The sequence below is a fragment of the Hippocampus zosterae genome, chromosome 4 (assembly GCF_025434085.1).
Source record: "Hippocampus zosterae strain Florida chromosome 4, ASM2543408v3, whole genome shotgun sequence".
Classification (NCBI taxonomy): domain Eukaryota; kingdom Metazoa; phylum Chordata; class Actinopteri; order Syngnathiformes; family Syngnathidae; genus Hippocampus; species Hippocampus zosterae.
In genome coordinates, this window is record NC_067454.1 from 17,708,322 (window position 1) to 17,720,329 (window position 12,008).

The following is a 12,008-nucleotide window of genomic DNA, read 5'->3' on the forward strand; positions in this document are numbered from 1 at the left end:
GCCAGGTGTTGTAATATATCTGAAAAAAATCCCAAGGGTTAAAATTTATATCCATTCCATCCATTGTCTAATCTTCGTATCCTCACGAGGGCCGCGGGGTATGCTGGAGCCTATCCCAGCTGTCTTTGGACAGCAGGCGGGTTGGGGGGCACCCTGAACCGGTTGCCAGCCAATTGCAGGAGATACAGAGACTATCAACCATCTGCGCTGCGCTCACACTCACACCTCGGGACAATTTAGAGTGCTCCGCTAACCTGTCATGCATGTTTCTGAAACGTGGGAGGATGACGGAGTGCCTGAAGAAAACCCATGCAGGCACAGGGAGACCATGTATATTCCACACAGGAAGGCCGGAGCCGGAATCAAACAAGGGAATTCTGCACTGTGAGACAGATTTGCTAACCAATCAACCACCGTGCTGCACCTGAAAATTTACAGAACATTTTAAACCTATTTTTGATCCATCCGAAATGAGCCTGAAGTGAAGGTAAAATAAAAGGAAGAGCAACCTGAAGCGAGACCCCTCAAAGAAAGCTTGGCTTTTCCAGCACTTCATCGCCAAACCCTGAACTACAATTGTTAAGTACTGTGCAGAACTGTGTATGGGTCACATGCAGTGGACATATTGCCAAACACAGATATCCTCCCTAAGCCCCACTATGTCAAAAGCTTCACTGAGCGGTCTAATATTGCAGTTTATTAGAAGCTTAATTGTGTTAGACAACTAATCTGTTCAGCCTACTAAATGCAGATCTTCTAATCTTTTAGCTTTGACTTAAAAGTGTTTGAGACAGGTGATGTCTTGAGTGTGGCTCTGGATCTCTGCCCAGTTGAACAGCAATGTATGTGCTGTTTAGTCTGTGTGGATGCACGGCTTGCAATTTAACTGAGCCACACTTAACCTGGTCATTTAATTCCATACTTGACAGGTGGGTGATTGAAAAATCTGTTTCCGATAATTCCCTTTGACCGTACATATTTTCATCTGATAGTGACAGAAAGGCAGATCATCTAAAATAATAGCTTATGTTTTGGTGTGGGGGCGGGTGTTTTTCAGACAATCTGTGTCTGTCAAGAATGTTTAAAAAACACGCAATTAAAGTGAAAGTTTTAGTTTCTTCGTGAGAACAGTACTGACAAGCGAGACAATGTACTTTGCTGTGGGAAACTGGAGCATACACAACCTAAAAAATTATGTTACTGGATGTCCGCTAGGTGGCAGTGAAAACCATTCAGAGAAATAATGAGTGGAATCGTCCTTCGTACTGTACTTCATTGTATGGGTGTCATAATGTTACTGAGCAGTTTAGTAAAATGTATATCTTTTCAATCCACCTGAGATGATCAAATGGCCACTTCTATAAAACAAGGCACACGGTAGGTCTGGGAATTGTCAACGTAAAGTCGTGTGCCTCCATACAAGAGATGGTTCAATCGTCAACATATCGACTCTATGTGTCTGATTAAATTGGTTTCTTCAATCCATTTGCTAGTTTGCGTTGGATGGGATGTGGCCAACTCACATCACACAGCCCCTCACGATACCGTGCTATTTTTACAAACTTCTCAGCGTGTACATGTCAATGTGCAAAGAACCACCATGAATGGATCTGTCAAATGCTGTGCTTGGAGAGCACATGAGACTTCAAACCTGCACCACACATTCAAACTGAGTATTTAAATAACAAGGCTGAAGGTTGACTATGTGATGTGAAAAACTTGTAGTCTGGGGCGAAATGCCACTGCCAAGTAGCACAGAATGATAAGTGAACTCAATGTACAGTCTGTCAAGTGGGTTAATAGTGCCTGTAGTATCTCTCAAGTACGTGGGACATGTGATGTAAGATGCAACACTTGAAATCATTACAAGGCACAGATCTTGATAGTCCCCCTCCCTTCCCCCCAATTCCCAAGTAAAAAAGGACAATGCGATAGATGACATGTAATGTGAAAAGTTCAAATGTGTAAGAGTTACATGTGTGGAGGGTGCGGGAGCCCACTTTTATAATGAGTAAATGAAAAGCAAATAGAAGTCAACAGTCACAATGTGTCAAAAGGGGCAAAATGTGGCAAAGGAGGAAAGTGGGAACGTTTGACTACTGTGTGACTGTTTATGTACAAGATAACAATGGTCGGCTGCTGCTGAAATTCATTCTAATCGTCAACATTAACTATGCCGCCTCTGAATATCGCAGCCCTAAAAATGATCCTTAATATGAGGACAAGCAGTATCGAAAATGGAAGGATGATTTTTTTCAATTGACCACTGCTAAGGTACTTTGGGGGGATTAAAAAAATGACTTGAAGAGCACATACATGTCTGGTCACATTTTTTAATCCAAATCAAATTGGATGAGTGTTGTACTTTCAGTCACTTTCACACATCACCGTCAGTTATATGACATTTTTTATGAGAAAAAAAATCTGAAAGTCAAAAAAGTCACTTGTCGAATCTAACCTTTTAAACTGGAGGCACTTTTTTCTGCAAAAATCCACAACATATTCTTGTACTCCAGATGGGCAAATGACTCATGCTACCAGTACAAGTCTCGCATGCTGCACTTGGCGACTTTGCTCGTAGCTCTGGAGGGCGAGAGCTCAACCTCTAAGTATGGTGTCATGAATTTGACACATACTTTTCCAACGAGAGGTTAGCTGTGGGCTGGTGGCAATGGGGAAGTTTTTTCCCCCCCATCTTTTTTTATCTTTACCGAATACTATGAATGCATCTGCATATTGTCAGGAATATTTTCCTGGATAATAAAACACTGTGAACATGAAACTAATTTGTTCCTTATTCAGATTGTAGAATATAACTGAATAATGGTGATGTCATGTCATCCGCAAAGTCAAGACGTGTTTATTCGATTTCCTTAGTCCAGGTGATTCCAAATTTTTTATTGTAAATTGCGGTCATCATGACCAAATCTTTTGCCACTGAGAACAGAAGGCGAGACAGAATACAGCCTTGACTGACTCCTATTTTTGTTTCCCAAAAAGTCTTGTGTTTCCATTTCTGCTTTTGCTGGTACAACTGGGGTTGAGATAAATATTCTGAAAGATATTGAATGAATTTTGTAGACACACCAGTGCTGTATCTGAAATTCACAAGTTTCAACAAAATCGTGTGCGTGCAATGCTGAAATCATTTGAGGTGAGTGATCAAGTGTACAAAAAATGCCATCCTGAGCGACAAAAGGGAGAGCACTCATTATGAACAAAAACAAACCAAAAAAAAAGTCACAATCCATTTAGCGTATTCTACCTAAACTACTGCACAATGCAATGAAACCTTCAAACATAAACATCCAAAGCGTTGTGAAATGAGTAAACTGACCTGATATTTCCAGGAAAACAACAAAGAAGACAATATTGAGTGTGGTTCTCCATTTCATTTAACAAAATAAGCAATGTTCTCTTTCAGTAGCGTGACAAAAAAATCTTTGGCGGCTACTGTGTGCATGAGAGTTCACCCAAATAATTGTATGAGCTGTGTCAGATCATCACGCATATTTTCACACTGGCGTGATTTCTTCTCAAGGGACAGTCTTAATGGTTGGGAGTAATGTTGTAATGGTAGGTGAGAGAGGCCGGTATGCAAAGCCGTTTGAGGATTAATTCGATATCCTTGACAGCTTGAGGTCCATGTCCAAGTACAGTCTGTCCTCACTGCTGAGACGCAAGTAAGCTACTGTGCTGCATTTGTAGATTTGTAGCACGCATAGGCCCAACTGGTACAGTATAGGCAGGCAGGTGTCTCTTGCTCTTGGAACCTACACGTTGCACCAAAATGCCCCCTTTTTTCCCCCTCACTAGTAAAATGTAGTTGTCCAAGAAGTATATCAAATATGTCCCTGCTAGTGTGATAAAATGCCATATAGGTTTTATTGGAAAAACTGTTACCAGTAGAGGTGCAACAAATAACCGATTAATCGACAACGAATCAATTATCAACTTAAATCCATCCATCCATTCATTTTCTGAACCGCTTGATCCTCACAAGGGTAGTGGGGGGTGGTGGAGCCTATCCCAGCTGTCTTTGGGCAGTAGGCAGGGGACACCCTGAACCGGTTTCCAGCCAATTGCAGAGCACACAGAGACAAACAACCATGCACGCTCACACCTAGGGGCAATTTTGAGTGTAAAATCAGCCTACCATGCATGTTTTTGGAATGTGGTAGGAAACCGGAGTACCCACGTGCAGGCACGGAGAGAACATGTAAACTCCACGCAGGAAAGCCGGAGCTGGGATCTAACCCACGACCTCTACACTGTGAGGTTGACGCGCTAACCACTGGACCACCAGGCCACCTAGATCTATTTTTGTCATTGATAAATTATTTCAAGCCATTGTTTAACCAAAGAATTTCCACCTCTCGAGAGCAAATATTCTCTGATTTCATTAGCTGTCCATAAAAGCAGAATTATTATCTTTGTGCTAAATCAAATTAGAAAATTGCAAACGTCTGCTAATATATGAACATGCTACAGACCAAACCAGTAATCAAGTCATGTTATGTTGGTGCAATTTCTGCATTGTTAATTTGATAAAATGACCTGTATCTGAATAAAGGAATGGACATTTTACAAATATTTGTTTTACAATTCATCACATCATAAAAAAAAATCAACATAACTGATTGTCAAGTGTACTAGTTCATGGACCTACTAAGACACAGACAACGGTGTCTTACAAGTGCATGACAAAGAGTGTACCAGTACATTGAATTAAAGCTGGTTACCAAAGACTTTGAATAAATGGCCAAAAGGGTATCCAGTAAATGCTCAAGCGGCTTTGCATCATTCACAAGTCAACTAATAGCTTATGGAAAGTTGTTAGAGCATTTATTGAATATCTGTGATGTCCAACCACTCGCTCTGCACAGAACAATCTAAGTGCGCAATTTTGCCTGTATACCATAGTTGTCTTAAATGCCATAAAATGGTGGGGAAACACGTTTCTAGTCAGACACAGTCGTTCTACGAGTGTGCTGAAATGTCTTATGAATAAGGTCAACTAGCTTACTAGGACAAGGAAGTCAAGCTGGATAGTAAATGTGTACCAGGAGAAATTAACCAGGAAAGACACAAACAAAGGGGCGAAATGTAATAAACGCATTGGTTATCATGTAGTTGTTAACCGTGAGGAGTTCAAATAATGACATTTAGTGCTTTCAATGTCGGAGTCTTTTTCTGGTACTCGAGGTTTTCACCAACACACGAGTGAATGAAGGCGGGGTTAGAGAAGGAGGGGGTCTGCGGTTGGTGGTAGCCTCTGATTGGCCGCGCTCCATTCGGTCACGCCGGAGCAAGTGTTTAAATAGCCAATCGCGTGGCTCTGTGGCGTATGTGTGGAAGTGTCAAGAGCTCACTATCCTCTCTCGGTGGAAGACCGCGTACGCGCGACATCTCGCTGACCTTACACACTCAAAAATCACGTACCATGGATGAGTCGAGTAGTTGACGTTTCCTGTAACCTTCTCTTTTTAAGCTTTCTTCCGTCCGATCATATATCACCTGTCTTTTGGCGTTTTTGACTTCGCGACGCTTTTTTTACCACCTGCAAACCACCAGCGGAAATCATGAAGTACATCATCGGCATTGGAGGGTGAGTAACACAAATGAATGAAGCGGGGCGGTTTGCTAAGCTAGCTGCCGTAGGCCGAGCTGCTAGGCATTAAAGAGGCCGTGACACGTGGAGGAGCGGTCGTGACATGTGCGCTTTTCGCGTGTCTTCTGGATCAAGCGCTGCTCATTCAGTGTACATGTTTGATTACATTTATCTTGACAGGGCTTTTCCGGGTTTGAAGTGATGGCCCCGCGTGCCAACGAGCCTTGGTTATACGTTCTGACGTCGAGCTAATGCTAATAGTGCTCAGCAAAGTCAGATGAAACTGAAAATAAGGATTCATGCTGTTTAAATTGACTATAGTGAGTGCGAAATGTTGCTCATCCTGTGTCTATTTTTTAAACGAGAATGAGCGTAATGATGAACATAGTTCATATTTGTATAATAGAGGGCATTACTGTCAGAGTGTAATAGTTTTCATGTTAATAATTCCTCAAAAAATATTGTATTTATTGATTCTTTGTTCATTTATTTGTACTCATTTCAGCGTAACAAATGGGGGGAAAACCACCCTCACCAACCGGCTGATCAAGAACCTTCCCAACTGCTGTGTCGTACACCAGGATGACTTCTTCAAAGTGAGCATCCAAATTGTTTTTCTTCTTCTTCAAATGTTAGGCCTTAAGATCAGGATTACTAGGGTGGGTTGGTTGGCTATTACCATATCATTACTAGTAATGCCAATGAATCCCAATTCTAGAGCCTTCCATCTAGCATGGAGCATTAGTGTATGTACCTTGGTACATCTTATTGATATGTTTCAGCCCCAAGATCAGATTGCAGTTGAAGATGGCTTTAAGCAGTATGATGGTAAGCCTGTGTTTATATGGAAGGATCTGTGTGTCTTCTCATTTGTAACATGCATGCTTTGTTGCTTGTATAAATGTCAGGTTCTCATAGCTGCATTGCCCCCCCCCCCCACCCCTTCCTCTTTCTCTCTCGCCTTCCGACTTTCCTATCTTGTCTGCAGTCATTACTGCTCTGGACATGGACGCCATGATGAGTACCATCTACGCATGGCTGGAGAACCCGGTGAAGTTTGAGAAGTCTCACGGCGTCAATAACACCCTGGATACGGAGATTCTTCCCAAGTCCGACCAGAAAGAGGAGACTCACATCCTCATTGTGGAGGGCTTCCTGCTTTACACTTACCAGTAAGGACGCATTCCTCCATGACATTTCCTTACCTGTTACGTCTGCTGGGGGGAAAGAGACAATCATTTGACTTGTTCTTTTGCAGACCTTTGATCGACGTGCTGAACCAGCGGTTCTTTATTTCCATCCCCTATGAAGAATGCAAAAAGAGGAGGTGGTAAGTGTCCGAACGCATCCAAGCCAGTCAGTCAGTTAGGCCCTATTCCCTAATTTTCAAATGTAAGGCTCCACAATGAAGATATATTGACCTCTTCCTGCCAATTCAAACCATTTCAGAATGTTCAGCTAAATTGGATATGTTGGAAGAAGTTGAAATGGAAATATGTTTTACATACTATAGTTACATCTTTATATCTCCCTTCCACATTTGTAGAGATTCAAACTTTACTTCAAAATGTTCATCTCAGACAGGACACCACTATTGCCACTCCCAAATTCCTTCCTTATTTCTTCAATGATTTCAAACCACTCAAAATTAAAGTCTCCGAGCCTCAATTTCAACAAGTGAAGCAATTTTACATCATTTCAGTTACGCTTTCAGCATCAACATGTCTCCACAGAAATTGCATTTTCTTGTTTCCCTACATATACTTTGTTTGTTTTGTTTTACTGCAGCTCAAGGAACTACACGGTGCCAGACCCCCCCGGCCTCTTTGACGGCCATGTCTGGCCCATGTACTTGAAACACAAGAACATCATGGAGAGGACAGGCGTTGATGTTTGTAAGTGTTCACACTCATGTCACTCTTAAACTGAATTTATTTGTTAAAAGAAAAAAAATAATAAAATGGCGCATATTTTTTGTTTGTCACTGCAGTGCAGCTAGATGGAACCAAGTCAAAGGAACAACTGTTCAACTTTGTCTACGGGACCATCCTGAATAATATCCAACATTCTCTTTAAAAATAATAACAAAGGTATCGTCAACGACTGCCTATCTTTATGTCAATGTTTTTCTGGAAGTCAATATTTGCATTCTTTTTCTGCACTTCAGGTCACTTGATCAGCTAAAATGGAGCACGAATTCAACCCAGCCTGCTTGAAGTCCAGCTCGCCCTAAGTTTCTACCTGGCAGCTTATGTAGCTGACTGCTGTTATTTCTAAACTTCAAAAAATTGTACAAATATGTAACTGGCGGCATCAAATGCTGGCATGATTTTATATCATGCGTATTTATTGCTTTGTACGGCCTACACTCCAGAGAGTGGATGAATATATTCAGAGGATGGATGCATACGTCAATAAAATCCTCAAGCCAACTTTGTGTTGTGATGAGTGGAAAGTTACTTGTCAATGCAAATGACACTATCTCATAAGACATTCTCAAAATTCTACCCATTATGTACCACTCTTGAGCATGTGATGCCCACTATCGGTGGCCACGCTGCTCTTGGTGCAAGTGATAAGTGGCGTCACGAGTTTGAGCCCCTCCCTCTTCACTTCCAATTAGAAGTGAGTGTCTTATCTGTATTTAGACAGTGTCCCCAGGTTTCTCAGAATAAGTACCAAATACGCCACGATGATGCCAGTTGCACAAGGATGACGTCTGAAATGGCAAGTTGGAGAAAGTAGACATGGTGCTTCCCCCTTAGGGGTTAACCTGTCACATTAGTGACAATAAAATGCACCTGACATTGCTAAACGGTTTGGCAACTAATGGAAAAACATTACTGTTCAATCTTGTCTTTTATATGCAGAAACTAAAAGTGTCAAAAAAAATGGTCCGGTCTGTCTTCATTTGTATCCAGAGCAGGTTGTTTATGAATGATAAATCCCAGTTACAATATACACAGCTTTGGCAGGGAAATTACAATGGGTGGAAATGGGGTGATGAAGCTGTGCAAATTCTTATAGTGAAGAAGCATCGTCTCAACGACAGACCATCACTTTGATGTCATACAAATATATATCAATTTTTTGGGGGGAGTGTGGGGGCAGGGAGTACCTCGTAGATTGCAACATCATTGATTGATTAGAGTCTGTGTGGAGGCTTATCTGTTATAGCAGACATTTTGACTTGATAAATTGTAAACATGACTGCAGGGACTTGCAATGCAAAGTTATAACCCTCCGAGGTGCCTTGGAGGGAGTGACTTACAGTGTTTCATTTTTCTTACCCTTATGTTGAATAACATACCCCATTCAACACTCCTGGGCAAAATAAAAAAAACTATTGAAAAGGATATGCTTAGATAGAAAACTAAAAATATGTGAATTTAACAATAATGCTTCAGACAGTTCCAGAATTAGTTTACATTAGATGTAGAAGTGCAAGCGTCCTTTTTGGTCTTGGGATGACACCAAAGTCGGTCAATACTTTACAAATGTGTGTTAGAAAGCCCACATATGGCACGAAAAGCTATAATTTCCCACTATGGCCAATGAAATTCGATCCTGAGCAGCATTATATAACTCTTGGTAGGTTGACTTTTACTTCAAATGTGGTCACGTGACTGGGCCTAAAAATCTGCCAGTTGTGTTCCTCTGTAGTACTGCACATGACAGCCTATCTGCTGTCGGAGCACTCGGCCATGTGGAAACTTTAAAGCCGTCCACAATTTTTACATTTCAGTTCGCTAAAAAAATAGACAGGCGGGTTTACTGGGTTTGTAGTTATTCTATGGAGGTTGGCGTGAGCTGGACTTGGGAGTGGGGGAGCAGAGAGTGAGTCAGAGATCACATTACAACGCCATTCATCGGGGGAATGTCCTGCACCCTACTTTGGTTTCCTCCAGACCAAACATTCAAATGTTTGCTCTCATCCATTTATTGTACTCTCCAAGTTTAATGCTTATATACTGTTCATTTTCCATGCGAACATGGTATATCAATTGACCTGGTCCAAGAATATCCTTATAACTGCCTAAATTATGAAAGACAGATCAGGTCGAAATGTGATTATCATGTGTCTGACACAGAGTTACAATGGTTTTTGATTATTGTATTTATTTATTTATTGGTAGTTAAATTTTTATTTAGTTTTGACTTTTTTTTCAAATTCAGTTCATTTGAATTAGATTTACAGTAGGTTTGTTCGTTATTTTGAAAATGGTTGATCTTAGTTTGTTTTTAAATGTGTTTTAGTATTTTTTTATGTGGAGTGTTGGTAGAATGCAAGATAAAAAATGGTCACTAGTGTGTAAAAAACTAAATGAAAATGAAAGTGTTTCAATGGTTTTGGATTTTTTATTTTTTTTATTTAGTTTTGCCATGTTTTTTTCAAATTCAGTTCATTTGAATTAGATTTACAGTAGATTTGTTAGTTTTTATTTTGAAAATGGTTGATTTTAGTTTGTTTTAGTTGTAGGTTTTTATGTGGTAGAATGTAAGATTTAAAAAAAAGGTCATACAGTCTAAAAATGTAAATGATTTTTTTTCTCAATTTTAGTTTATTTTTTTCTTTTTCATTAACTATCGCCGTGGTCTGACATTGACAAAGAGATGATTAATTGTTCATGATTTCGATTTTTTTTTTTAAATGATCAAATACTAACATGTGCTGTTTATGTATGAACACCCAATCAATTGAACGTGTTTCTGTGAAAATGTGGTGGTTACATGTACAGTTTGCGGGTCTCTTTGACTGTTTCAATATTCTCCCGTGACTCTTCAAAAACCAGCAGGTGCATGTATCTGTGTAAATGTAATGGAGACACAGATAGTTCCCGGTACTGCTTCATGCTTGTGACCTGTAGCATTAAAAACATTTATGGCATGTACAAATTTCACAGTTTCAATAATCTCACCATTTTCTTTCATTTAGCACACAGTGGTAACTCTAAACATTACCTAATTGTAGAAGACATGGAACAGCCTAAATGTCATGCTTGTGTATTTTGGGTGACTTTAAAGTCATCCAATTCCTGGCTGAAATAAAATCATTTAGGGTGTATTTGTTGCTGTCTAAACAGGTCAAATGGACCCAAACTGTGTGTGAGGGTTCAGCCCGTTATATTGGCAAAATAGAATATTCTACTTTTGACTCTGCCCCTGAATGTCACAACTTTCCTTCCGTTATTGCTTTGCATCTGTGACAAACATTTTGCAGCTTTTTGCAAAGGCCAGCCAGTTTATTTTAACATTAGTGTAAGTGCACAGTGCACATAGCTTGCCAGCTGGTCAGAGTAAACTTGAGTGTGTGAGATAAGTGGTTGCATAACTCCATTGCTGCTGTTGGCTGCCCCCTGTGAGAAGAAAAAAAAGGCTTCAGACTGTCCCACATTTGCACTACAGTGTAGCCATCCAATCCTAAATAACTGACCTCCTTGTGTGTTTGTGTGGGAGTTGACACAACATGTTACAATAGTCAGCAAAAGTTCCACAAACAGAAGTCATTTGAGTCCACATTTTTAGAATTGTGCTAGTTCACTAAAAGTGTGGGCGGTTGTAAACTTATTGTCCTTGGATATTGTGTGAATGCTTGCGTATCGGTGGTGACAGAAGGCTTTGTCTTTTGCCGTGGTGGGAAGTAACAAAGTACAATACTTTGGTACTACTCTTCATTTTTCAGGTATCTGTACTTACGCATTTAGTTTGTTGACAACTTTTTTATGGGAGACTTAACCGCAAAAATGCAAACTATTTGAAGAATCAAGAACCCCAGCCACTGACTTATTTAAGAATATTGTTTGCTGTTGTTTGCTCCACGAATGAGTGTTGGTGTTTTTTTGTTTTCTGCCAACCTGGAAGCCACATGCCCCTGGTGTCGAAAAATTCTGATCCAGCTTGCTCATGAAAAACATGAATTAAAAAAGAGAGAAGAAAACCAAAAATTGGTTGCGACAAGTTACAAAAAACGGTCTTGTATATAACTGACACTCATTTTTTGTCTTTTTTATTTTACTTAATTAAGTAAAGGTGTTCAATCACTACTTTTACGTACAGGGGTGGCCAGCGTGGATCTGATTTTTGTCTTGTTTTTGGGGTATCTCAAGGCACCTCTGTATTGTTTTACAGAAGTATCCGAACATCTACTTTGGTAGAGTGTGAGCATTTGAGACACCTGTGGTCTTTTGACACCGCTGATGTCTGTGGACAATAACAAAGCCTGCAGTTCCTCAAACCACTGCAACTGCCACTCTGAGGTTAGAAGACCTCCAGTACTGGATCTTACTAGATCTTGTTTGGATATTTGAGGGATATTTTGTTTTTCTCCGGGTGCACTACTTGTTCTATCCACTCGGTCTTACATACCTCGCTCGGCACAGTGGATCCAAGGAGCAGA

At 40.4% G+C, this 12,008-nt stretch overlaps 1 protein-coding gene across 2 annotated transcripts; it reads left to right on the top strand.

Annotated features, from left to right (window-relative positions):
• Positions 1 to 5,326: 5,326 nt before the first annotated feature.
• mibp2 (muscle-specific beta 1 integrin binding protein 2) lies at positions 5,327 to 8,043 on the top strand. 2 transcript variants are annotated; one of them, XM_052063680.1, is made up of 8 exons: positions 5,327 to 5,608; positions 6,117 to 6,207; positions 6,394 to 6,439; positions 6,600 to 6,783; positions 6,870 to 6,941; positions 7,400 to 7,506; positions 7,602 to 7,701; positions 7,779 to 8,043. In XM_052063680.1, exons 1-7 carry the CDS (start codon positions 5,583 to 5,585, stop codon positions 7,685 to 7,687), a joined length of 612 nt encoding a protein of 203 aa, XP_051919640.1. In that variant the 5' UTR covers positions 5,327 to 5,582; the 3' UTR covers positions 7,688 to 7,701; positions 7,779 to 8,043. The 2 variants fall into 2 exon arrangements, with proteins under 2 accessions (XP_051919640.1, XP_051919641.1); XM_052063681.1 differs by lacking the exons at positions 5,327 to 5,608; positions 6,394 to 6,439.
• The last annotated feature ends 3,965 nt before the right edge of the window (positions 8,044 to 12,008 follow it).

What these genes read in the sequence shown, in the direction of transcription:
- mibp2 (XM_052063680.1), top strand. Translation starts at nt 5,583, where the DNA reads ATGAAGTACATCATCGGCATTGGAGG. An exon ending in TGGCTTTAAGCAGTATGATG is followed by an intron (nt 6,440 to 6,599) that starts GTAAGCCTGTGT and finishes TCTTGTCTGCAG; the next exon opens with TCATTACTGCTCTGGACATG. An exon ending in GAATGCAAAAAGAGGAGGTG is followed by an intron (nt 6,942 to 7,399) that starts GTAAGTGTCCGA and finishes GTTTTACTGCAG; the next exon opens with CTCAAGGAACTACACGGTGC.